This window comes from Xiphophorus hellerii, chromosome 12 (assembly GCF_003331165.1).
Source record: "Xiphophorus hellerii strain 12219 chromosome 12, Xiphophorus_hellerii-4.1, whole genome shotgun sequence".
Classification (NCBI taxonomy): domain Eukaryota; kingdom Metazoa; phylum Chordata; class Actinopteri; order Cyprinodontiformes; family Poeciliidae; genus Xiphophorus; species Xiphophorus hellerii.
In genome coordinates this window covers 16,154,967-16,182,926 of record NC_045683.1, presented here as the reverse complement: position 1 = coordinate 16,182,926, position 27,960 = coordinate 16,154,967, and the positions used below count along the sequence as shown (strand labels likewise).

Here is a 27,960-nt window from a genome sequence, read left to right as displayed (position 1 = left end):
ATATTTACATTCCAGGTGCAGAGCGGTGGAGCTGGGTGGAGACATGAGGTGCAGTTGCTCAGAGTTGCAGCTAGGCGAGACAAAGTTTCACAATCAAAGCGGTTCGGAGAAGAATGTGAGGCACGGGCAGAGCAAGGATCGTTGGGAAATCAGTGAAACGGGAAATCTGAACAGCTGAGCAGAGTCCAAATTCTGACGACAGTAGAGGAGGAAAAAAAGGCGACTCAGGGATCATAAATGTCAAAGATCCAAAGTCTGCCTCTTTTCTCCAAATCTCCTTGCAAAAGTGGTTCTGTTTTTCAGTCCATTTGCTTGATAACAGTGAGGAAGCTCTCTCCGGTTTGCCGGAGCAGTTGCGAGGAGGAAGGCATCCAGCACTCTGGACCTCATTACCTCTGACAGGTCATTCATTAGCCACTCGCTCTGCTCTCAACAGCTCAGATGCAGTTAGAAAGACAAAACACAGACTGCCCCGGCACTGTTGAACCAGCCATACACAAAGCCACTGCCTGAATCCAAGCCTACTTTATCTGAGCTCAATACCGTAATTACAGACTAACATATGCACATAAAGATTATAAATATGGATGGGGCTTTAAGCCATAACAAAATCTGTGTTTAATAAAAATTAAAATGGGTTTGATCAGTAGAGAGATCCAAATGAATTAAATAAAACATGATCATTATGATTAAACAATGCATTATCGTATTCACATTTATTTTTCTCATATTTATTCATCCATATTTATATTCTTATTTCAAATCAGATGAGTCCTGACATGTGACTGTAATGTGTTAAACCAAGCGTTAATTTTGGTTTTCTCAACTAAGTTCAAAAACAAAACATTAAAAAAAAGCGATGGTCAATGCTGATCTGCCTCACTCACTAGGCCACCAACACCTTTTGACACTGAAAAACAGCCTTTTGACAGATGCATAACTATAGTACAACAAACTGAGTACAGCACAAAATGTTTATGTTCAGAAAAGTGAGACTTTCTGCTGCTTCCACTCACTGTCGCTTTGTTTTACACAACCACTCCATGGCTCACAAGTATAAAGCAATCAGATAGCAGAGTTGCAGGGAGAAATGGCCCAGGTCCATACACATCAGAGTAGCAAAGCATGTCAGAACAGGAGCAGACTGTATCAGTGCTTTCAACAAAGTGTTACAGACTGATGATCAGGGTTGGTGGTCCGTACAACACACTGCAACGCTTCAGTAACTTTCAGCTGAGTTTTCAACTGCCTGGTGCTTGCCTGTATCAGAGTTTTGCATTTTTAGACATTTCTCAATTTTGGACATGAAAGTGAATATAACTCTGGTGCATTGCAAGCCTGAACAGAGAAGACTAGGAAAACCTTCATATTTCGTCGGGCCAGGGAACACAATTAAAGTTTCTGTGTCAAAAGATACATTTTGTCAGACACAACTATATGTCTTGGTATTTGTTTTTCAAAAAGTGACTGAATATACACAATTGCCACCCAAAAAAACAATATGTGTTTAGATACCTCTGCAGTGACAGGATGGGAGTCACATCCTGGTTCATTCTCACTGCTGTCGACTTACTGAGCCATGTTTCCTGTTAGAGATGCACTGAGCTCCAAAGACAAACAGAAGCTGCAAAGTCAAAACCTGAACATCCAGCGCAAACAGATGAGCCACAGTAGAATGGTCTAATATTTAATCCTGTCTTGATGCATTTTCTTTGCTCATTACTACAAATCCCTGCAGAGCAATGAAGAAATGATCGGCTGGCTATCAAATTAGAAAGTGGCAGAAGGGCAACGGAAATAAGTGGAGATGGAGTGGGCGTGCTGAGCGAGGTGCAGACATGGCTAAGATGTCCTAAGGCCCTGTCTTCATCCATGAGGTCTACAGTGGATTGGCGTCAGGCGGGCCTACGTGTGGCTGCTGCCCTGGTAACCTACGGCAGCGCAAGACAGGCAAGCGTCCTTCGTTTCTTCCCATTCTGTCCTCGCAGCCCTGTCTTTTTTACCCACCATTTCCTCTTTTCATTCACTCTCTCATGAGCAAAACCTGACCACCGGCATGCTGCTGATGTCACGGTTGCCATGGTGACAGAAGCCTTACAGCAGCGAAGCTGTGTAGAGATGGTGAGGTCAGTGAAAAAGGTAACCATGGGTCATCAATGTAACACGGTAAAACTGCCAGCGGACGCAGTCTGAGTCGCTTTTCCAAAGAGAAACTCAGCGTAAATCTGTTCACACGTTGTTTGTGCCGGGTTGCCCGTAGAGAGCCCGTCTGGGGACAAAGTGGATCAGAACTAAAATGTTTCACAGGATTAATACCCCACAACTACATTCACGCTTTTACAAAAATACTAAAGAAACAAGGGTTTAGTGTTTGAGCTCATATAAAATGTTCCCTCTCGTGCTTGTCGGAGTGGAAAGACACTTAAGTAAACTCATGCAAGAGTCTAAATGTTGCTTTGTGTTGACTAAAGGAGGAAGTTAATGTTGATTCACTTGATGCTGCTGTACATTTTCCTTCATTAAACATTTCGCTGGTTGTTGAGTTTTCTGACCGTCAACGCCTGATCAAACATGACTGTATCTGTCATGCATCATACGATATACATATGACCTAACCAGGTCAAGACTGCTGTGCCTCTTGTAAAAAACTCAAGTACATGTAGACATTCAGTGTTTCTAAACAAGAGGTAGATAAAATCCTTTTTTAATCACAATCTGAGTTACAATCAGGGTCAAATAGCATATTGTAAAATAACCCAAGGTTAAATAAGTACAGCTTTATTTGCACAAGTAACAGGAATAATAGTAAGTAAAATAATAATAATAATAAAATAAGTTTTTGAGCAGAATAACTAAAGCTTTAAACAGTAATTTTCCCTTTTCACATTTTGCGATTTTACAACCCCAGAGAGGAATTTTACAACCTCTCTGTGTCTTTTATTGGGACTTTATTTAATACACCAACAAAAAGGAGTCCATATTGTGAAATAGATTTTTATTCTGCACTTCTACTCAATAGTTTATACAGATCCATTTTCCCTGCAATTACTACTTTGAGTTTTATGCAACATAAATTTTAGGTCTGGTCTTTGATTAGGCCATCCTAACACCTGATCTGATCTGATACCACTGTAGCTCTGGCCGTAAGTTCAGGGTCATCATCGGTAAACCTTCAATACAGTCTCAAATCTTTTAAAGTCACTCGCAGGTTTTCTTTTAGGACTTATCTGTATTTAGCTCCATCCACCGTACCGTCAGCTCTCACCAACTTTTCTGCATCTCCAAAGCATGATGCTCACGCCACCATGAGCCACCATACAGCATTTTGCATATAGGCCAAAGGGTTTAAGTTTGTTCTCATTTGATCTTCTTCCACCTATTTGCTGTGAGCCATCAAACATGGCTCACAACAAATATGTTTTTATTCTGGTTTTAACAATGACTTTCTTCTTGCTACATCATTGTCTCATCAACAGATTTTTCCCAACTGAGCTTTGGACCTCTGCAGCTCCTCCAAATGAGCCTCTTGACTGCTTCTTTATTTCTTTCATGCTTCAGTTATTTACATTCTTGGATGATGGGTGGATCAGACATCTGTGATATTTTAGCAGCTTGGAATATTGTTTTCTAACCTAACTACATAACTTTACTCCTGACCTGTCCACTCTGATCTTTATGATGCTGTTTGTTTTCTAACAAAACTCTGAGGTCTTTATGGAAGAGCTGTGTTTGTAGTGAAACTAAGTTACAAACTCATTTACTGAGGTAAATGACTACTGAAGAGAAATGGGCTGTGATGGATTTTACTTAGGGGTATCAGAGTAAAGTGGGGTAAATAGAGACGCATATGCATGAAAAATATCTTCAAGCTTTCTTCCAGAAAACAGATGCACACTCCTTAGTGCTCATTTAGCAGATAAAATCTCAATGATTTCTGTGGTTGACAAAATTTTAATTTTAGAATTTAGGGGGTGTGAATACTTTAGCAAAGCGCTGCAACTTTACACTGAAAATCTGGTCATCCATGTCAGTCCGAATCACAGCCATGTCTGGTAGGTAACAGCCACCCCCATGCACAAACATGCAGTCTATGTCAATTAAAACCAGCCAGTTTAGGAGGTTCAATTGGATAATCTATCAGCCTAAAAGCACTCTTTGTTCTTCTACTCTTTCTGCATCACACAACTTGTGACCAATCATTCTGTAATCGTGTGAGCTGTTGAAAAATTTCCCCTGCTGGCTTATCTTGTCCTCATTTGCTTCACTTGGCTCACCATTTTCTTTTTTTCCTACTTTCTCACGTCTGGTGGTTGGTTGGTGTGAGTGTGTAGGTGAAAATTAGGTGGGCCATGTGTTGTGCTGTTACCTCACCTGGATCATGTAGAGCTGGGCAATGCGGTACTCCTCCACACTCAGGGGCATGGGGATGCGATACTCCTTAATGAGCATGGTGAATCTTGGAGCAGAGGGGGGTAAGAGGGGAATCAGGAAGAAGAGTGACGAGGAAATGGGGAAAGGGGGAGGGAGGGGTTAGGGAAGGGATGGGGAGAGGGAAGAGGAGAGGCTCCGGTTACTCCTATATGTGACTCGTCAGATCACCGACTGAAGTCTGCATGGATAGTTCCTGTAGATAGAAGGAAAACACAAACATTTCTTAAAGCTAAATTGAAAAAAAACATTACTTTTCAAAATCAATCGTGTCAATCTGCATCTTAACACGCCTCTCGATACTTGAAATAAATTAAAGAAGAAAGCTGCAAACAAGAAAATAAAACATTTCAAAAGCACAAATGGTGAAGAAGAGGAGAGAGGAACAGGTATAGTTACTGCCTGTTTGGTCCAAGCCTTGGCATTGGCGGGAAGCTCTAGCATCTGAGGCATCGCATCTCTAAAAACTGCCGTTACCTGGATAAAATCCCAGTGTTATACAGTGGCCACTGCCCAGTCCACCACGCTCCGGCATCGTCACATGGAGTACCTCACTCGGCAACCGAGGGATTACTTTAGTGAGGAACTTTACATAACTTTGCACAACCAAGGTTTCACAAATAGCTCCATCCGAGTTACACAAAGCTTTGCTTTCCAACCACTGGGCAGATAGAGGTAGGTGTGGGCTATACATGTGCAGCATGTGGGTGGCGTGAGTTGCAGAAGTCTGTTTTAACCACTGCAGAAATACCAACTCTCCTAAGCTAAGTTAGTACAAATAAAGGCCGTATCTGTGCAGAGTCGTAGTGCACATAAGTTTATCTCAGTGAAGCCTCCTAAATGTCAGAAAAGGTAACAGATCAACTGAAGAGGAGTCGATGCAAAAAGAGCAATACCCATCAGGGGAAGAAACGGTGCGGACCAAATGAATTATGCCCGTACAAGGACACACTTTTTTAGCTCATAAAGGTGAAGCTACTGGCAGAAAAAAAAGGTCAGGCCACAGTCGCCTTTTATATTCTCCAACTTAGAAATAGAAGTTTGGATTTCATCACAAAGTTATTTCAGCAATTTCTTCAGAAAATGAGACTCGTACGTAGATTCATTATGCAGAATATTGGAAGCAGGTATTTCTGCTATTTTTGATTAATACAACTAATGAAATCCAAAATTTTGCTCATGAAAAACCAGAATGTAGCATAAAAGTAATTAAAATTGGCTTTTTAAAACTGACATGTTATAGTATAATCAAGAGGAGGACTGCTGAGTCGACATGTGTCAAGACGACACACCAACACTCTTCAAAAGGAGGGGAAGCCTGAAAAAGTCACTTTCATAGAAGCTGGTTGAGTGAGGAGTGTAGCTGGAGTCGAGAGCCACACAGCAGAGTACAGGGCATGGCACTCTGTGGCATTCCTCAGTCCAAACAAGTCCTGAACCTGAAACATCAGGAACATCTGAGCTAAAGAGAAAGTGGACTTGGATTTTTCTCAGTTCTCTTTTGGACTTTTTTTTATGGCGATAACTGCCCAAGAGTCGGATTGAAGAGTGGAGACAGACAGAATCCAAGCTGCTCAAGGTTCACATTTTTTCATATTATTGCATTAGAAAATATTTTTTATTGGTCTTATGTAAATATCACATTTTCTGAGAAACTGAATTTGTGGTTTTTCATTATAAATCATCAAAAGTATGTGAAAAATGCTTTAAATATATCATTTTGTTCACATCCTTTAATATGCAAGTATGTGTTTTTTAAAGCAGGGGGTGTTATGTCAAATTGTCTTTTTTGAGCTGCAGTATCCAGGCTCAGCTCCACCAGACTAGTGGCAGCAGCAATTAGCAAACATCTGGTGGAACAGCACATCTCCAGACCTCATTATACAAAATATTTCTCAGTCCAACACTCTTAAGAACAGTTGTAAATGGCATAATGGAGGAGCATCGTTGTGATGATGTGCTGAAGGTGGAATGTTTGGAAAAATAGGAGCTTCTTAAAACAGAAGCCCATTTCGAAACATCAAATTGCATTGCATGTGCATGGAAAATACATAATGTCTTTTCTATAAACTAATTACTAAAATAAATTAGATTCTAATTTATTAAGATGTACATAATGCATTAAACAGAAGAGCTCCAGGAGTCACTCAAAATAGCAAAAACTATGACTAAGGTCAAGCTAAAAATAAATGAAAATTAACCAGAACTTCCATACAATGAAAGTTGAAGTCAATATCATGTCACAGCTTACATTTCAGTGGGAAATTTGACAACACAGGCTTGTATGACCACAATCTTAACTAATATCTGACCTATGGCAGCAGCTGGACAAAGCTCTGGAGCTTAGCCATTCGGTGTAATCACTCTAATTACACTAATATTCCCAGTGCATCACTTACCCAGCAAGCAAAGAGCAGCTCCTGGTGTAACCAATATTCCTGTTCCTCCTCCTATTGACTGATAGCTCCTGCAACACCTCACTGAAAACAACATGAGCGAGCTAACAAGCTCATGTACCACAGCAATAAAAGCATGACAATTTCTCCACAGCGATCTGGTTAAAGGAGCATTAACATTTTGTTCTACTGTATGCATTTTTCATGTGGAGACCTCTTTGGTTTACATGCAGGAACAATGCAGCAGGGAAATCGGAGCAGAACACCACGCTTTGCTGAAAATAACTGCACTCTTGGGAAACACTTGGAGAAAACTAGGCTAGCTGTAGAGGCCCTGACGAAAAGCCTAACAGTCAGTTAGACCTGAACAGAAACAATAAATCCAAAAAACCAACTTAAAACCATGACATGATCTTTCTAATAAAACATTTATTTGTTTATTATTGGGTGGAGGAAAGCTGAGACAGATGACCAGTCCATCACAGACAAGGAGACACACCGGGACAAACAACCAGACGAACACAGACACACCTGGGAGTGACTTAGAACCATAAAGAAGTGCACGGTGACTGTTGGAGGAAACAGAAGTGCCTGGAAAAAACCCTCACATGTGACATGAGAACATGCAAACCACACACAGAAAGGCTCCAACCCACAGCTGAATGATCAAGACATTTGCTGTGAGACAAGAGTGCAGCAAGAATCCCTAAAAATAAGAAAAAAACCCAGATAAAAGTGCAAGTACAAATGCAGACTCAAAACAGGATGGCGCTCTGGGTAGAGAGCCATAATATGAACAGTTTTTATTTTGACTAAACAAGATTCAATTTGATGTACTAATAAATATATGAAGTATTTTCTTACTGGCTCAATAAAATACGTTTTTATTATTATATAATCCAAGTCTGGGCTCAGTTTTGTAAACTAATGGAAGCAACGAAACAGGACGGACAAAAAAAAAAAAACTACCTTTAACCTTTAGCTTTTTAAATAGCTGTATTTAAACACTTAGAGTTTTTTAAGTTTCTTTTACTGATGTTCAGATTAAAACCATCTCAGGATATAGTTAATTCTCCTCTTTGCACTAACTTGTCTTTAAACAGCCTTTGCTCTTTCGGATGTGAACCTATTTGCTTTCCCACTCTTACTTTGGAGTTCAACACCGATGCTGTGCACAGCACTGGATGTGCGCTGGTCTATCCACCAGCATCCTCCGGAGAGGACTGGCACCATGCTTGACCCAGAAAAAAAAAGCACTCACACACACAGCTTAAAAATAGCTCAGTCACAATAATCCAAGCATACGTAAGCAGAGTGCCTGACGTTCGTTCAGAGAATATGTTCATTCCCATCTAAAAATACAGTCTCTGCCCCCCTCTAGTCAGTGACGCAACAACGGCAAACGCCAATGCACAGGGCTCATCACAAAGCAGGCAGTAATGTTTCTGCTCCGATTTCAACAAACTGAAGCTAACCATAACTACCGCATACTTTATATCTCGTAGAGCACTTCTGGATAGATGCAAACTACATCTCGTTGCTTGTACTTGTGACAGTGCAATGACAATAAAGTTGAATTCTATTCTATTCTATACTTTGTCCTATGTTTTATTCTTCTTCCCATCCTTATTCCTGCAGGTCATTAAAAAGTGCAACCTGAGGCAGGACCAAGCACCAGAAGGTGCAGAAAACTACTGAAAATTGGGCACTAAAGATCACAAATAACTTTTTTGAAGGAATTTGTCACAACTCGGAGGACATCTGCAGACAGGACTGGATTAAATATGTGGCAGCAAGAAATTTAAGTGACATAGAAGAGAAGCAGCTTTTTCAGAAAATGAAAAAGCCACATTTTCCATTACACAGAACTCTTTGCCCTTTCGGTCTGTCCTTTACCACAATGATGTCAAGTTGCATTAAAATATCTGTCTGCGAAGGCAGCATATGACATAAGACAGGGGGACTATATGCACAGCAGAGAGGGTGCATGCCCCAGGATAAAGAGCTACAGCTGGGCTTTGTCGTCAAAGGAAGAGCCTAAGACCTCTGGAGTACAGAGGGAGGTGGAGGAGCGAAGAACTTGGTGAATCCTTCAGGAGTTAGAAGATAAGGGGCTGCATGCAGGCTAAATTTCTTTAAAAGTGGAAACAGTAAGCAAATAGTCAGCTACTGCGTTGGCCTTAAAGTAAAGTACATTTCAGGCATTTCCAGCCCAAAGCAGCAGCTCTGACCTGCTGATTGAAATTATTAGGAGTTTCATAACCTATAAAACAGGAAGGAATTTCTTCTGCTTTTTGAGATTTTTGAGCATGACCGATCTGATTAAGGGGGACATCACTGCATCTCAATCAGACTAAAATCTGACTTTGACTAGCCCACTCCAAAATCTTAATTTCATCAGCAAAGCAGCCCCAAACCGTCATAGTATCAACACCATGTGTTAATATCAGTAAGAGTTTTTATTATTTATTTTTTTTATAACATTGTGTTAGTTTTAAACCAGATAAGGAGCTTTGGACAGACATCTTCCAAAAAATGGTAACTTTTGTCTCCTGATTCCTCAAACATTAGATCTGTTTCTATTTATTAATAAATCGTGACCACAAACTTTTAATTCAGGGAAATAGAATAAATATATGAAATATTTTCTCACCTGTTCATAAATGTTTTTAGAAAAGGGCTTAATGTGTCGATTTATCAGCCTACTTTATGTTGTCAGATATTTTTTATTCTACAGGTCAGGCAGTAATCAGGGCTTTCTTTGATATAAGCTCTAAATAACTTGAAGACCAATAATACCTAGAAAAAATGTTTGATTATATAAAACATGCAAATGTTCTAAAAAGCAAAAGAAGAAGAAATGAGTAAGGAAACAAACTGTTTTTCAAAGCTTGTCCCGATCCATTACATAAATTTTATTAAATAAAACATTTATTCATAATAGTAAATACTGTTGCTATATACCAAGACAAGTTTGAGTTCTAAGTTTTGATGGACTCAATATATAAGATTTTTTATTATTATTTAATTCACCAATTATCAACTGGAGACATTCAAGGGATAATTGGCCAGTTCCAATCTGTGTCTTATAAAATGGTGCATCTCGAGCCAAAAGAAAAGGTAAAAAAAAAGTGCAGTCTACATTTAATAAAATGTCTAACACATAAAAAAACTAAAAAGGAGTTCTTCTGTTTGACATAGGACAGAACTGATTTACTTGAACTCTTTTCAGACACACTGGCTACTTTAATCTTTAAATATAAATCTATTAAAAACTTAATGTCATCAACATTTAAGTGGATCCTTTGATAAATCCAGAGAAAATAGAATATTTACAAGAGGAGTGGAAAAGAGTTAGGGTGGACAAAGACCAAATGTTCCTTTGTTTCACTTCAATAAAGCACAGAATAAGTGAGCAAACATTTCCCTTTTTATTCTGTTTAAGAGGCAGCCAGGATTCTTTGTTTGCAGCTGAAATCATAATCTATACTAACTGAGGTTTTAATACTCATGAATGTCCTATATATGCAATAAAGTGAGGCCTGAATGAAAAGCTTCAGTGACATGCAGCGGGAAACTATTAGTAAACTCTCATCTTGAGGAATTTACAGTAAACCTGTGAAGCTCCTCTAAACACCCTGTAAGTTGGTCACTGTCCCTCTTGTTCCCATGTCCTTCAGCAAGAATTGGATGCACAATGTGCCCTTGTTCTTTACTTATCCTGGCAGTGCAAAGGGAAAGCTAAAAATACTTGATACCCTGTGTGCATCTCCTCCACCATGTTCCTTCTCCTCATCCTCTCTTCCTCCCACAGTAACTTAGTGAGAGCTGCTTCTAGAAACGATCCAAAGATGGGGAGGAAATGAACGAAGAAACCACAGAAGAGAGAGAATCTAAACCTCAAGTACTAAAAGCAAACCAGTCTAACATATCAAATCAATCTTAACTTCTTATAACTCCTTTCTTTGTGAAGATGACTTTTGAATATATGTCATTAATTTAAATATAACTTGGGGAATATAAATGCAAGTCACAACTTGTCACTTAGTATGAAGATGTCACATGATTACACAGGCAGATCTCCAAAACAGCAAATATCTGATGAATATAGTCAACAGATATTGAATTAGAATCTTACATGACATAACATACTAGAGCCATATTATGTTATGGCCACACTGTGGTCTATATAACCACCATGAAGTCAGCTGATATTTGTCAGCTAATGGCATTACACATGGAAGGAAAACCACAAAGCTCTTTGTTAAATTGTTTCAGAGAACTTTCAATTAAAAGCTTAGTGGAAGAAAGAAGTATGTTATAAAAGGTGCTTAAGCAACAGGGGTAAGAATAGCTTTGAATGTATTGTGATGTTAAGCCCAAGGGGAAGATGGGACATCTCAACAGAGTAAAATGAAGTCCATGTCACTCCACATTGATGCAGTAATTCATGTCTAACACACTGACCAAGTGTATATAATTTATAGTACATTTCTGTATTGAAAATATTTTTATTTTTTTTGCTGTAAACATGACATTTTCTTCAAATATTACATTTTGGATTTTATTAGTTGCAATCCATAAACCCCCTAAAATTACCAGAAACCACAGGGGTGAAATGTTTCAAGAATTAATCTCTCTTAAGGTTTTACTGTTCTTGAAAATCAGTATTACATGAGACTATGAGGAAAAGAATAATACAGAACTATTATCAAATGGCCTACACATCACTAGAAAGACTGCTGACTTGACAGTTGTCCAGCAGACAGTCACTGCCAGACTGCATAAGGAGAGTACAACACGACAGGACATTTGTGTCTTAAGACACTGGCTGTTCACAGATTGCTCCATCCAAACACAGGCTTCAAAAAAAAAAAAGTGTTGTAGAAAAAGAAATTTGAGCAACAGACATGACCACAATACTGAGAGGATGTTATGGTTATAAAGACGTGCTGAAGGCGACTATTAACCTGGGATTTCCTGAAACCTGATTGCCTCTATTCCATGTTGAATTGATTCAGAAATTCATGCAAGAAAAGAGGAAAAAATACTGGGAATGTGTACTTTGCAGTAGACTCACATTTATTTATTTTTTTACATGTCCATGTGCAATTTTCAAATTTTCTATAAAAACAACTGCACATTAAGCTTTCATTAAGTCTTAATCATTAAAATTATGTAAGTACTCAGCATAAAAATTAATTTAAAAATGCTTAAAATGTCCCTCTGTGTGTGTGACGTATCTATGAGTTGAATAAAATTTGTAAAACAAATGAACTTTTCAATGATATTCTACTTCAATGAGATGCCCCTGTAAAAGCTGCAAATAAAACATACCTGTTGCAATGTCAGAAATAGTTTTAGAAAGTACCTGACAAAAAATAATAAGTGGGTAGTTATTTCCTCAACGAACTGCAGAAGATATTTATGGTAAAGATGAGGCGACACAGGCCAGATGAGTGAATCTCAATGAGTCACACCGAAGCTCTGAGGGAGTGGAGAATATAGCAAGTTTTAGATTGGATAACCCAGCAATCGTCTAATTAAATTCAGCACAAATAAAATCTGGTGCTTTCAAGTGACTACTGAAAACTTCAATCTGCTTAGAAAATTGGAGTAATTGTTTTTTATCTGTCTCAGCGGCGCTCATCAGCCCAGCATTTCGCACCAACGCTGCCTCCAATAAACACAGTGCTTCGCTCTGACATCCAAAATTAGACAACCTGAGATGCAAATTATGCTTAGATTAATCAGTAATGTGCCCAGGTTAAACGAGGACTCCCTCCCCTCACTCTCGTTCTGAACAAGCACTCAGTCAGCCTAAATGAACTGCGCAGAGAGCGCTCTTACGTAACTGCAGCAGATACAGGAAAGGAAAGCATTTTGCCCAATCCATTAACTAATTCGTGCAGCCCACAGGCCCACGGGGCTGGAAACGCTTTTGTACTTTTAGGAAATATCTCTCAGACATCTCCATCAGATAAACTGGTAGCAACAGGATGCTGCTGACTCAAACTGAGGCTTTTCTTGCTAATGTGGAGCTAATGGTGACTACATTCTCACCACTGACAACACAAAAAAAGCATAGCATAATGACTTTGAAGTATAAAAGCAAACAGATCCCATGTCACTGGTGATCTCTTACAAGGACGTTAAGGAGCTCCGACTATAAGACACGTTGTACTGATGAAAGGCTTTTATTTGCATAGCACATTTTTCAGCAACAAATTCAAACGACTTGCTATCTCTGATGTGGCAGAGATACCAACTCGATATCATCACAGCAGTTAAACAAGCTGGAATTAAACAAAGAATAATTAACTTCTAATAAAAGCAGAACCGCTAAATGTTGGATGTTTATGAGCTCTGAGAGAATCCCATTTCCAACATAACCCTAAAAGGTAATAGGTTTGCGTAACAATACAGACACAAAAAGTAACAAGCAGCAGCCTTTAATAGATTTTCTTTAACAAACTCCCAATGGCACAAAAATCAGACCCTCTGCTGTCAGCAAGGCACTCATAAAGGCTCATCCCCACCAGGGCCAGCCCAACGTTAGAGAGGGATTGAGCAGAATTAGATTTGAGGCCCCTCTTCCTTTTAGCATCACCACCATTCATAGCGCCTCAGCACTGATGTGGTACAGAAAAAAGCCTGCATCTTTCAAGAAGACCAAGAGGAACCAAAGTCAAATTCCTTGCTTGTGTGTACAAACAAGCAAGGTGAATAAAGCTGATCCTGATTATTTTTCTGCAGGAGTTTTTTGCTGATATATCAAAGTACTCCATTGCTAGCCACGCAGTGCAGGACTTTCAAGATGAAAGAATAAAGGCAGCTCAGTTTCTCACCTATTGAGAACTTGTGGGTCTGTCTTAAATGGGAGATTTTCCATAAAGGAAAACAATCCACCCTTCAGAGTAGTGTCTGAGAGGCTGTGCTTGCTGCTGCACATAAAGTTGATCATCAGCAGATCAAGAAACTGACTGATTCCATAAATGGAAACCTTTTAAACATTTGTAACTATTATACAAAGAGTCATTGCTGATGTTGATGGCTGGAGGCCACAAGGATCTCCTGTAGCAGTCTAAGTTACAGGAATCAAGAAGCCTCTGACTGATTATACTATTTGGTTGTAAGACAGTCTGTTGAAGAGGAAGCTCAGGAGTCAGGATTGTCTATTTATTTTATGAAGCATCCAGAGGCTCCGGGAAAGATCCAGTGTCCTTTATCAGCTTGTTGAGCTTTTTAAGTCACTGACTCTGAGGCTGCTACCCCCAACAGATGATGGCATGAGGAGACTGCACTCTCCAAAACAGACTTAGAGAAGATCTGAACCATCTGGTGCAGAACCACACAAAGCTGCTCTAAGCAGGCCTTCAGGACTCTGGGCTTGACACCATCTTGTCTTGCCGTCTTGTTCTGGCTCAGTCTCTCCAGCTGCCTCTTCAAGTGACTTCTAGAAACTGACGGGTAGGAGGGGAAGTCGAAAGGAGCACCAGCATATCCTGATTTGGCTAAAAACAATGATGATGAAGCAGCAGGACACATGCCAGAGATGGAAGACAACAGATTTGAGGTGTGACAGGAAAGTTGTGGGTCAAGTGTGTGCGAGAAGTCTGCTTGGCTAGGGCAGAAGAAGAGAGTGCCGAGTTTCTTCCTGAAATGAAAATGTTGAAGAATGTTACGTCATTGGCTCAATCCAGACTTCAGTTTCTCTGATCCTTATTTAGCTAGAAGCCTGTGGTGTCTTCATTATCACTGACCACACACATCTTAAATTGCTCTGCTGATGCTTGAACTCCAGCTACTGCCTGTAAGCCTTTTTTCTTATTCGGCCGGTCTTTCAGGGGCTGGTGACCCAGAGTTGGTCACTGATGAAGCATGTCACTGCTCTGTTGGGGATGGTGTTATCCACATAACGCGGTTGGCAGAGGGCATCCCAGTCTAGAGCCTCAAAACAACCCTGCAAAGCTTCTTTAACTTCCTATGATCGTCCTCTCACAATTATTTTCATTACAACTTGCCTCTGAATGAGGAGTTTATATTATGAGCATGGAAAATAAAATCTAATTAGCCACGAGGAGGTCTTGCAACACAAGTGTATGTATTCTTGACATTTGCATAATACAAATCCAACATCGTTTTCGCTGGTAGAGCAGTGCAGCAGAGACTGAGGCTTGGTTAAAATCTTCACATAATCCCACAAATGCATTAGGGTCTTGTGTCTGTAGCTAAGCAACAACTGACCTGGTGACAACACAAGCAGAGTTGGCAACAGCTAATTGTGCTAATATAACACTGGTGAACTCCCTTTTTTAATAATATGGACAAAAAAACTTCCAATTGAATGTCCAGACTACATGAACAGCATAGCATGCCCTGGATTACACATCCAGTGTTGAAAAGTTGATCTGATGGAGGGAAAGATAGAGAAATGTTGGGATCAGGGATGCCATCCCTCAGCCAAGTCCTAGTGAAACATGTAAAACTTCATTCCTGATTCTCTGGTTGGATCCTTGTCATTGCATTTATTTTGTTTGTCAGAGTTCACACAAATCTCATTTAAATAGAAGAGATGGTTTGTTTCCCTATTTAACTCATTCAGGATTTTCAGTCGTTCAGGTATTATTTCAGTTTTTTGAAATGTTGAAAAGCTGCTCCTGGCTGTAAAAAGCTTGTCTATTTGCTATTGCTGTGCATCAAAACAACTGTCCAAAAGTAAAAGAGCAACAGCAGTCTAGTCAAAGGAGGCCCTCATGTAACATGTAACCAAAACATGTTACATGATTTTTTGTTTACATTTATTTCAAAGGAATAGTTAAAAATCAATCATCAATAGGGGTTGGAGACACCAATAATTGTGCTCTTGGTCATTTTGTTAAAAACAATTGTTTTTTAACTTATTTCTCAAATCAAAGAACGCATTTTTCTAAAATAATGGGGAAAAAAAGTAATACTGCAACAAAAAAGTAAATACACTACTACTACACTACTGATTTTAAGACATCTTACACAATTCTACCAGTGGTGCCAATAAATGTGTCTGACAAGATATATAGTCACTGATGAAGCATGAATCACCGAGCTCACTCTTAAATCTAATTTTAGCTTTTCAACTGACGGTTACACCCAGTAAAACTTGTAAAGAAATTATTTTGCCCACGGCCATATTGTATTCTGTTTCCTGTTGTTTTGTCCTCTCCATCATTGCTTCAATTGGGTTGGGGTTACCATGGAGACACAGTAGGCTCTTTATTGGCTGCCAGGACAAGAAAGTCTGAGTGACAGAGAAAGTAGAGACGAGAAGTTGCCAGGGCCCATACTTCTTTCTCCTGTTTCTCCTGTCTCTACTTTCACTTTTGTTGGTTTTCTGTTCCTCTCCCTCACAGCTCACTGCACTGCACTTCGCTTTCTGCCAAGTGAAATAATATAGTCCACTGAATTATTAATACACACATTTAAAACAGATATAATTAGGCAAACAAAAGAACCGACTACATGTATGTGGGTTTTGCAAACTCAACATGTTAATTTCAAAGTACTGCTTTTACTTCTATAAGAATAATTTAGTTAATAGCAATGTCTAGCAAATGCCTTGTACATTTGTGAACCAGGTCCACTTCATGTTGTTTTGCATTAACTTAGTTTCTTACCAACTAAGCACAAGGGTGGTTACAAGCATCAAAGGTACAGTAGATATTGGTTTTTAAAACTTAGTTTCAAAACTGCAAAATATTTATGTTCATAAAGTTTCTTTCATACCTATACTATCGAGAAATCATTTGTAGATGAATTTCACCTGAGCGGTGAGCGGCTGAGATTAAAGTGGACCGGAAGACTTTACTGAAAAGTGTGGGCAGATGATCTGAAAAACAAAACAAAAAGGCCAAAACAACACAACAGTGTGTTTAAAAAACTCACATGGTGGGTATTTATTAGACTCATAATTGGGGAAAAAAAAAATGTATTCCTTACAAGCACAGCGGTTTAGAACTAATCTGCTGGTCAACCAGCTGCAAAATGCTTTGATTTATAAAAAGGAGGTTTGTCTTTGAACTAAACACAAAAAAGCTGCAGCTGGTTCACCTTCTACTTTTCCATTATGCAACATCAGTCTCTAAAGCAAACCAAATCACTGAATCATCAGCTCATTGAGCAGAGCTGATCATTCAGAGGACACTTTGAAACTCGGATAAAAGACAATCCATGATAGCAAAGCTTGTTCTGAAAAGCTGTCTGTTGCCCTTTGCTGGAATACCTTAAACCCATTTTGTACAGCCTTTCCAAAAAGCAAGCTGCCCACTGCCCAAAGAGTAGAGCTGTCCCTTAAGCTGACCATAAAAGGCCAATTTCAAATACGGGCCTGGCTAAATGGCTGTAGTTAACATTTCAGTGGGTTCTGAGGTCAGGTTTCAAGTATCGTGGTAATTCTTTGGGATTTTCTCCTCAGTTCTGTATACATTAAAACCCAGAAACATTTAGACCTAGAAAAAATGTTTGCTGACGTCTTCCTCCCATAGAAATTCACAGAATAAATAAATTCTCGCCCGGTGGAACACAGAACTACATTTGGATGAAAAGAACATGCAGCATTTTACATGCTTAAATACATACAACCCCACTAACATTTGAATAAACACCCCCCAGCAAGTTCCACACATTTTGTTGCAGTCAAAAAGTTTCTGGCTTGGGTATTTGACCTTTCTTCCCGGCAGAAATAGCAGAGCTCATTAAAATTAGTTTGTTTCCTGACACAGGCATGGCTTTTAAGCATAAATTGTAATCAAGATGAGGTTGAGGCCATTACAGACGGTTAATATTAGCCTGCTTTACCTCTTCCAAAACCAGTTTTGATGCATGTTTGGGACCACTGTCTTGCTGGAAAACCCAGCTGTGTAGCTGTGAGTTGAAAGGAGGTCAAAAAATGTGGAGGTGACCCTCTTAAATTAATATTCACACCAAAGCAACACTAGAACCTTTAGCAAAACATACATACCCACAGCATGTTGCTCCAACCACGGTGCTTTATAGTTGGTTAAGTGTTCTCAATCTTCTAGTCATTAATATCAAATAGTTCAATGTGGAAATTAGTTTTATGGTCAGATAAAACAAACAGAGGGACATATTAACAAATTAATGAATTTGTTAATATAATAAAATAAAATTTGATTCCTTAAATCAATATGGTGGCTACAAAAAATTGTGATGTCAGGTTGCAACTCGCCAGCGGTCATTTAACCTAAATTAGTCAGCTGTGTATATTTGTAGGATTGTGTGTATAATTATACACCAGTCAGTCAGTATAGAAAAACCTGCAGATATTTATTGCGAGACCAAAAAAAGGGAAAGAAATGATGGGAAGAGAGGAGGGGGAGTCAGCATCTACTCTATTTTTAGACTTAGAGAAATCAGGTGTCTGTGGCCTGTAAAAAAAATAAAAAAGGATAGCGTGGGTAAAACGACATGAAGCTGTGTTGTCGTTTTTATTTTACATGATCCATGACTCAGAGTGCTGCAAGAGCTTAAAGAGAAACACAGGGAGAACAAAACACGAAAGAACAGCATGAAGCATGTTCCATACTGCAGAAAACAGTGGAAATGAGAACGCAACCACAGAGGAAAAAACAGGCCTCTGATGGTCAGTGACTTTCCACAGCAAATGAGTTGAACAAACAGCATTTCTCACAGCAGACAATGCTCCTTGCAGATTAGATTAGCTTCTATTACATCGACTTTGCCTCACAGAAGTAGACCTTCCTGCTTAAGAGCAAAGAAGTTTTCTTGTGGAGTGTGTGTGGGCGTGTGTGTGTGTGTGTGTGTCAGACTTCCTCCATTTCGCTTCATCCACAAGCCTGGTGAACATCACCAGCGCATAAATGTCCTCCTTCCCTGACAGCACAAATTCGATTGACTTGATTGCTCTTTTATAAAATGAAACTCTGGTAAGGACACAGCGAGGGTGGACGGCTGCTATAAAAAGACCCCAGCTCTTCTTAGAGTCCACCCACCCACACCGCCAGAAACGGTGGTGTCCACGAAGAAGGGGGGGCGTGGAAGAGAGCCACACAAAGCATTTGTTTTATTTCCCAGACAACGCTTCGGTAGGACCATTAGCAATGACGTGCTATTCATCAGCAGGCTCATCAGGGATGCGCGGGGACAGGCTGTACCCCTTTCGTCCCTGTCAACAGCTCAGCCCAACCTAGCATCACCTGTTCGAGGGAGTCGAGCTGGGAGGGCGGGCGGTGAGGGGGAGAAAGATGAGGTTTTTTGGGACTGAAGGCGCAGAGAAAACACAACGTTCTGTTCGGCGCCTGGCTGACGCCCAGGAACAAGATGGAGGCACAACTCGGGTTCTGTCAAGATGCCCAACAATCAAAAATAATTACAGAAGATCAGACATTGAGATACAGCAAAAATATACCATCATGAACAGTGACAGAGTTCTGTCTGTGCAAAGCTTACAATCACAGCAACTCTGTAAACTGCTGAAATGGCCTGTGTGTGTGTGTGGGGGTGTGTGTGTGTGTGTGTGTGTGGGTGGGGGTGTGTGTGTAAGTGTGTGTGGGGGTGTGGGGGCGTGTAAGACGGTAATCGAATAAACAGGATGTGATGTTCTTCATCTATCAATCATCATTATCCAATTCAGAAGGGGATGTTAGGCTGATCGTCACAAGGTTTCAGCGCAGAACTGAAGATTCAAACAGCATGATGGGAAATTTATATGTAAACAATAATTTTAATATCAATACTCGTGACTTTTTAGTTTTTAAACCTGCAGAAGAAAACGTAGAAAAACAGTGCTTTGCAAAGTACTCGTGCTGCCTGAACATTTTCAAACAAACAATGTATTTTACTGGGATTTAATGAAACAATAAGTAGTGCACAATTGTGAAGTAAAAGGAAAGGCATACATGTTAACCTTTTTTGTTTGTTTTTACAAATAAAAATCTGACTTTCACTTTTATTGAATATTTTAAAGAGCAACCTTTCACTTCAGCTACAGCTGCTAGTCATTTAGGCTATTTCTAAGCTATGCACATCTAGAGACTCAAGTTTTTGCTCCAGTCCTCCTTGCAAAACTGGTCAAGCCAAAACATATAAAGTCAAGTTGTTGTTGTATTTTTTTTTTTTTTACCATAAAACAAGTTTTCATGAGTGCATATTTCTAAAACTTAAAAAGCTATTTTTAATTTTAGCATTTTGCAGCTTTACAGGCTCTGGACAGTTTATTAAAAGCAAAATGTACTATAAAGGTTGCTGACCATGGCTCTCTATTTAGTCAGTATGAGTGCTTTGCTGTTACCAAATTAACAAGGATACCACCTGAAACCCCTGAAAACCAATGAATAAAGCCCATTGAGTATTTCAGAACACTTGCGTGTAAGTAGATGTCTGCACAGATTAACACTTACCAAAAAGGGGAAAAAAAATACCAGGTAAATTTCCCAAACAGGGTTTTATCTGTCAAACACAACTAATGTAATGAGAATATTTAATGTGAGAAAACAAATGTAACCCTATGATAGCTTAAATGAATACTCTTTGAATACTCTCAGCATCTTTTCATAGATCAAACAATTTTAAGCAATTTTTAAAATTTCAAGTAAAGCAGCCACGCTAATCCAGCTAATAAAAAGCATATGGATACTTCACCGCACAGAGATATGAGATTATAGTCTGTCTGCTTCGTCTGTTGACTCTAGCAGACCAGAATATCAAAGTAAGCAGTCATTTTAACAGTCGAGCAGCTGCTTCATCTCTGCCTCTATCTGCTGCATCTCGTCTGCTAGTCTTCAAGATTACAGCTTCTCCTGGGTCGGAGGGGAAGTAATTGTGTTACCTGGTGAGTGGGATGCTTGAAGCAATTCATAGTCTTTTAAAACATACTGAAGTTAAAGCCATGTAGAGAGTAAAGACTTCAATGCTGCGACAAACAGAACATTAAACGTTTTCTGTAACAGACTAAAATGAGATTTACAGTTTCCACCTGGTGCTCCTTTGCTCTTCCTGTGCAGCAGATCTGAGCTGATAAACAGTGCAGAAAGCCCCCGTTCTGAGCTCAAATATGTAAGCAGCTGCATACGTCACCCAAACTTTTACCGGCAGGAAGTGAGTCTCTACTCTCTTCTCTGACGAGCCATCACTCAAAAGCTTCACACTCACTTGTGTTCTGTGTTCTTCTTGGTTACAGAATTACATATTTGTGCTATTGGGGTGGGTCTGATAAGTTAAAGTGAGGGTTCCTGCAGGAAAACAGATCCGTCACTTGCGTGCTGCTATGAATACTCAAACGAGGCCGGGAGACATGCTCTAGAGCTGCGGGCTCCTCTGTCAGGAATTTTCCACTCCGCCGTCACAACACGCAGACGTACAGCATTTATTTACAGTGTTTTCCTCATGACCAGCAGCAGCTTGTCAGGCACTCCTGTAACTGTATATACCATTGCTGGAGTGGAGAGCAATTTTAGCCTCTGGAAGGAGATCAGTGCGACTCAGAAGAGCAAACATTAGCAGAGGATTTGCACAATTAGAAATTATAGCTCCCCATTCACCAGGAAGCACACTGTGGAGCATCACAACATCCAGTAACCAGGTTCACAGCAACCTGCGCTCCATCTTTTACTGGCACAGTTCATTTGTCTGATGTTAAAATTAAACATTTATCTCACGGATGTATAAAAAGCATACTTAAAATATTTTTTTTCTCTCATCTGTTATGAAAAATACAAAATACAAAAGTAAAGCCAGAAATATACATTCAAATCCGTGTTCAGAAATCCTTAAAAGGACCAAAGGAATAAAAAAACACAATTCAACTCCCACATTAATTTTAAGTAAACCAAACCTAAATCTAGAAATCTTTTAAAGCCAGAAAAACAATATGTGCTGAATTAGTGTTTAATATGTGATAAATGAGAATCTGCTTTTCTGGATGAATTATTTCAAATTGAACTCTTCAACATTTAATTTGCTTATAAAAACAGCAAAATATAAAACAGTGTGCTGTCAGTTCCGTTTCTTACTTAACATTAAAATATCATAAAAGCATCTTGTTTGAAAAAAAAACAACTTCTTTTGACGGGAGCTGAAAACTAAGATGAGAACATTGCGCACAGTCCTAATGTGTGTTTATAAAAGCCGCGAGGGCTAATGTGAAATCAGTGACCCCTGCATGAGGCTGTCTTTTATTCCCATCTGCACTTATTTTTTGAGTCAGCAATGCAGCAAGACTTCATAATATTCTGGTGGAATTATAAAAACATTTAGTTTAGAGCGCTTTGCAAAAGTGTTCATGCCCCTTGAACTTTGCTGTCTTGTTTCACCCACAAATTTTTATGTATTTTTATTGGTAAGGGGAACTGGAAGAAAATGAGAGACGATTTTCTAAATTTAAAAAAAAAAGTTAAAGAGTGGCAGTTAATTGTATAACTCGAGCCAGTAGTTTGTAGAACCTCCTTTTTGCTACAATCACCCAAAGTATTCTAGTGTATGTCTCAACCAGTTTTCATGTCTGTACTTTGACTAGGTCATTCTAACAAATGAATATTCTTTGATCTAAACAAAGTTTCTCAATTCTGGTGTGGAATGCCCATCATGTTTTGGGTGTTTCTCTTCTGCCATACATCCAGCTTACATGGATGTTAAACAGGCTTTATAAGCCTGGTTAACAGCCTTTTAAAGCATTTGAGACCAACTGGAGCAGAGACACATTTAAAACATGGAGGAATGTGGGCCCTGAGGACCAGGGTTTAGAAACACTGATCTAAACCAGCTCTGTTGTCACTCTGGCTGTTTGCTTAATATTTTGTCCTGCTGGAAGATGAATCTTCATGCTACTCTCAAATCTTCTGCAGCCTCTGAAAGGTTTGAATCCAGAAATTAAGCTGGTTTCACCTTGGAGCAACTTTGCTGTCCTTCTTGCAGAACAAGAAGGACAGCATACCATGCTGCCCATACCATGATGCTACTACTACCATGTTTTACTGTGAGGATACTTAGTTCATAGTGAGGTGAATGTTAGTATTTCACCACACATGGTGTTTTGAATCTAGGTCATGTAGTTCACTAACTACATGACTGCTGAAGGCTAATGATTGTGCTGGGTTTTTAGAGTGTCTGAATGCAAAAACGCACAGCAAACTTTTATATAAAATTCTGCAAACCAATTAAATATTTCTACACAACAAAAATATTAAGTTAGTAATTGATTGGAAAATAGTGGCCAAAAGAGGCAGAAACATTTCCCTAAAGATTTAAATCCACCCTGTAGGTGTTTAAATTTGCATCTGTAACAAAGCCTTTTCCCATTTAGGACATAGCGTACATTGTGCAAGTTTCTGCCTGGGGGGAGGGAAGAATGTCCAAACCTCAAAAAACTGGTTAGGTGTATGAAACAGGAATTGTTGCGTATGCAGCAGAGAAACCTCAGCATTATCTTAAGCGGTCAAAATGACAGATTTAAGCTCATGTGCACACAAACAAATTTAAGAATCAGAAAATTCTTTGCTTCTTCTTGAAACAAGCAGCATGATCACAAACTTTTTCCTGAATCTTAAGTTATATATTTTTTTAATGCATCTCATTGCAAGAGTACAAAAGTGCTGAAATGATATGGAACTCAGAAAAGAGCTGGGTTTTGGGTTTTTTTTTGCTGATTGCTGTTGTATAATAAGCAAAAGGAACAAAACCCAAAATATATGTAAAAAGCTAACAGCGGGACTTATGCTGTATGTACACGTCTTAAAAACATCAAGCAGCCAGGACTCATGTTTTAACACGTCAAAGCAGAACTTACTTCAGCCGCAGCAGTGCTGGCCCACAAAACTGCTTGTTTTTGTGTGTGCGTGCCCTGAATTTCTGTCTTCAACACATTTTATCTGCATGTTTCATCATGTTCTATTGGGTTCAAGCAACGGTTTCAGTTTCGTAACGTAGCTTTTACATTAAAACCCCACAAACTCACAATTTCCAATCTTAGTTGGAAGATCTGCTGAGGTGTTGAGCGGAAAGCAGAAGGTGAGAGCGGAGCGACAAAAGGTGCAGCCGCTCCTGCCCTCGTGGAACAGCGATCATCTGGACAACAGGCACCACAGCCTGCGAGTCAGCGCTGCCTCAGTGACTCACACTGGCCCTGCTGAGTCAAGTGGAGGGACTCTTGATGCAGAGAATTACGGACTCACACTGGAACAAAAACAGGCCTCGGGTATGCAAGAAATTGCTGGCATGCAGGTTCTTGGTATACATACGATTGACTGCTATTCCTCTGTTCCTCGAGAGGCTGCAGAGATAGAGATCGAGTTTGTGACTCGTCAAGCCTGCTGTTATTTAAAGCAGAGCAGGGTCTTACATAAAGTCTCACACCTATGTGTCACTGTGTAGGCTCTCTGAGAAATGGACACACACAAAAAGGACAGATCATGGCATGAAGCTTGAGGAATACAATTAGTCTGGCACCATGTGCATCTGCACACCGTTCAAACAGCAGCCATGAAAAGACACAGAGTCGGTTCAAGGCTGTTTGTGGCCTTTCCACCACCATCAATATTCACAGATCTAATAATAGACCCTCTGTATCATCCATCTCAATGTTTATTATACACATAACCATTTTTACTGCAGTTTAGAAAGTAGTACCCTGTGGAAAGGTGCATCACATGTACCGGGAAGCTACTTTTATGACATTAAACTGTTCAGGAACAAAATATTAGAAATGCATGGGAAGGGGCTGCACAACATCACAACAACATGCCACTTGCTATATTGTTCTTGAATGTTGCAATGATGATATGATTTGGAATAAATAAACAAATACTTAAATCTACAGTGTTAATGTCCATTTTTCTCTGGTTGAACTGAAAACACAGACAGAGAGTCGCAATGCCTTTATAAAATTAGATAATATTTATTGGACTGTATGAGGCCGAATGTGAAACTGTTTATATGATTGGTTTATTTCAAGGAAAACATTAAATTTTGATGGCCTACTATAGTCCTCCCACTCTCCTTCAGCTTTAACATTTTGATAGAGGCTTGACACACAGTGACAGTCCATCAAACTGGATGAATATATTATTTGCAAGCAGTTTGACATATCCCCACCTGAAATTTTACAGCCAACCAAATATTGCATCAGAGTCAGTACAACTGCAACCATTGAAAAGGGATCACAAAATTGATTTGATGTATTGTGCAGCTTTTAGTTTGATTCGATACTTTAACCATTTCTATACGTGAACTGGCCCAGTTTGTCTTGCAAAGTGCCCCACGACGATAGCTTTAAGTTGGTGCTATATAAAAAGCAGAATTGAAAACATGTGGTTTTCTTGAGTCTATTCAATGGCCATTTCTGCAGGGGAGGAGGGTAAGGCATCTGCTCCCAGGGGGCAGTTTTTCTCAAAAACCCATATAAAAATCATATGCATGATAAGATCTGCCAATGTCACAATCGGGGTATCAAAACACCTCCTCATCTGTTAATGCATTCCTCCCTGTGAGCTGCAACAGGGTTATGGATCACAGGAGTGCAGGACAATGCTCTGCATGCAAAGTTGGTCTAAACACGTCTGCTGGAGAGCGAGCACAGCACATGTTGAATGCACGGCTTGTAAGGAAAATAAGATTTATCGAAGGTGGCGTTACATCCCCGAGAAGATGAACTGAAGTAAACCCACCGTCTCTTAGTTACCTAGCAACATGGCAGCAGGGTAAAGGCAAACTGATGGCTGGCAATGCTGGAAACATACCTGAACCCGATGCACATCTGCCTTCAACACACTCCTCCTCCTCCTCCTCCAGCAGCAGCAGCAGCAGCAGTCTGGGATTCAAAGTTCATCAGTCTCTCCTCTGGGTTTTATGGCCACCACCTTCTTCCAGTAACACAGATATCCCTTCAGCATGAGGCAGCCTCCGAGCTCAGCGATGCCATGGCCGAACGGAGCGCAACAAAAGTCAATGGCTGATTTCCGTTCACTGGCTCGTCCGTCTGTTTGTTTGTCTGTCCCCTCGGCAGAGGAAGGGATGCGGGTACGACGTTTAAAAATGACACCCTTAGACACATCATCAGCCCCGGGGGTGAGCTACATGAAACCAACCGCAGGTTCTCCCCATGTTTACAAAATCTGGCAACATCATTGCGCGGGACAGCAACACGCTGGATTTCCTCAATCGACTGAAAAGGCCAAAAGCTGTGGAAACGTTAAAATGTCCTTGGAGTATCCGCACTACGATCCTGTGAGTTGGTGAGTGGGCTCGTCCTGCGGTGAGGAAAACGCAGACAGGGCTGTGTTCAGGCCATTGGCTGCTCCTTCCGTCCACAGAACCGGGAAGGGCGACGAGAAGACGAACAGGGAGCTCTCACCATCATAACTTGCCAGTCCTCTCAAGACTGAACCGCTGTTTAGACTTCAGCCTTCTCAAGCGCGACGCGAAATACAACGCAGGTAAGGAGAGCATCATACTTCCGGTAGTCATTTCAAATTAACAGTCCAGAGTGACGTCGCATTCGTTTAAGACCCAAAGCGCCCTTCAGTTTTCACTAAAGTTTCCTTTTTGAATGTGCTACTTCAAATGCTAACGGACTCTATCAATAGAACACAAGGAAAAACGACAAAAGAAAATTATTTTATTTTTATTTTGAAAGGATTACCAACGTAATTTTCGGCATTTGCCCTTCTACAACGCACACTTAACAATCTGCAAAGCGTTGAGCGTAGCGCTCCCCCTGGTGGCAATAAAATATTTTTGGTCGAAACCAGACCACAAAGTTGACAGATGCACCACTAGACACACCTTGGGCACACCTTGATATTCTACACGATTGAGATAATTGCATTTATCTCAATGCAATTATTTATAAAGCTCAATCTCTACTGGTAGTCCACAAGAAAATGTTCACACTAAAAACTAAATGTATTAATTTCATAAAGATTCAATGAGCACCACTGTGAACATGAGTGCATCTGTTGGGGCAGCAGCATCAGAGCCAGGGATCTAAAAAGGCTCAGCAGACCGATAGAGAAGGCTGGTTCAGTTCTGGGTTTGTTCTAGGGCGAATGTGGAACCTCTGAAGATGATGATTCAAAGAAGGATTCTTCATAAAAATCAAGAAAATTATGGACAACCCAGGCCATCCTCTTCATGAGTCTGTCATGGGAAAACAGAGTATCTTCAGTCAGAGGCTTCTTCAGATTCACTGTAGTGCAGACCACTACAGGAAATCTTTCCTGCCAACAGCCATCACTATCTACAATAACTCTTTGAAAACTTTGAATTAATGAGTTACAACAACATTTAATTTTCCTTTGGGAATAATAAAGTACTTTTTGAATTGAAAGATTATATGAAAATGTAAGTTTCCTTTCCACATGTTAGACAGATGTCGTCACAGGTCATCAGTAACAGATTGTCTTTTCCTGATGACCTGTTTCCTGATTTACTAATTTTAGTTACTGTCAGTGAGGAACAGGAAGCATTACATCACAGTCCATTAATGTGTATGTGGAAAAAAAATGAGAGCTATTTTTATCCAGGATGTATTTTCTGAATAGCAGTGTAAGTTTATTAGATTTTTTTATCCTTTACATGTCTCATCTGTAATAAAATTACATGATACTACATAAACAACATAGTTTTAAATACCATATAACTACAGCCATTATATAGATGTTTATATGTTTAAATTTGTTGTAAAAGACACTGTAGATGTCCTCCACCACAGGCTTGGTGTACCTTTGAGGTTCCAAGGACTGCTTTCCTCGGGACGTAGACGTCAGAGATTGTTACTTGAATCTGCAGAAACCACTCTCCCAGTATAGAGGTCACAGGTCAAAGTCCTCCAATGACCACTGCCGCCACTGAGGCTTTGCCTTTCTTTCAATACCCTAGTTTATTCTTCTTTCAGCCCTTGGTTTTTCTCAAGCTTCTTATTCTCTCTTTTGTTGAGGTCTGTATTCCATAGAATCACAATATCTATCATTAATCCCCTCTTTTACCGTTTTTCTATCACCACAATGTCCAGTTGGACAGTAATCTCTGGTTTATAATCTGGATCCCAAAGTCTAGCAGGATTTTATCTCTGTCGCCATCATTCTTGATGGAGTCTCCCATTTTGACTGTGGGACTTCAGGACCTTATT

General features: G+C 39.8%; 1 protein-coding gene across 5 annotated transcripts in view; it reads right to left on the bottom strand.

Moving 5' to 3' along the window:
• LOC116729853 (membrane-associated phosphatidylinositol transfer protein 2) overlaps nt 1-26,256 on the bottom strand; it is a 55,799-nt gene extending 29,543 nt beyond the window's left edge. For 4 of the 5 annotated variants that reach the window (XM_032578676.1, XM_032578679.1, XM_032578678.1 and 1 more), the window contains exons 1-2: nt 25,571-26,256; nt 4,372-4,624 (exon numbers count right to left, since the gene is read on the bottom strand). In XM_032578676.1, the coding sequence (XP_032434567.1) occupies nt 4,372-4,449 (78 nt within the window). In that variant the 5' untranslated portion in view covers nt 4,450-4,624; nt 25,571-26,256. The remainder of the gene's footprint in view (nt 1-4,371; nt 4,625-25,570) is intronic. The other variant, XM_032578680.1, reaches the window with a different exon arrangement.
• Nucleotides 26,257-27,960: the final 1,704 nt, after the last annotated feature.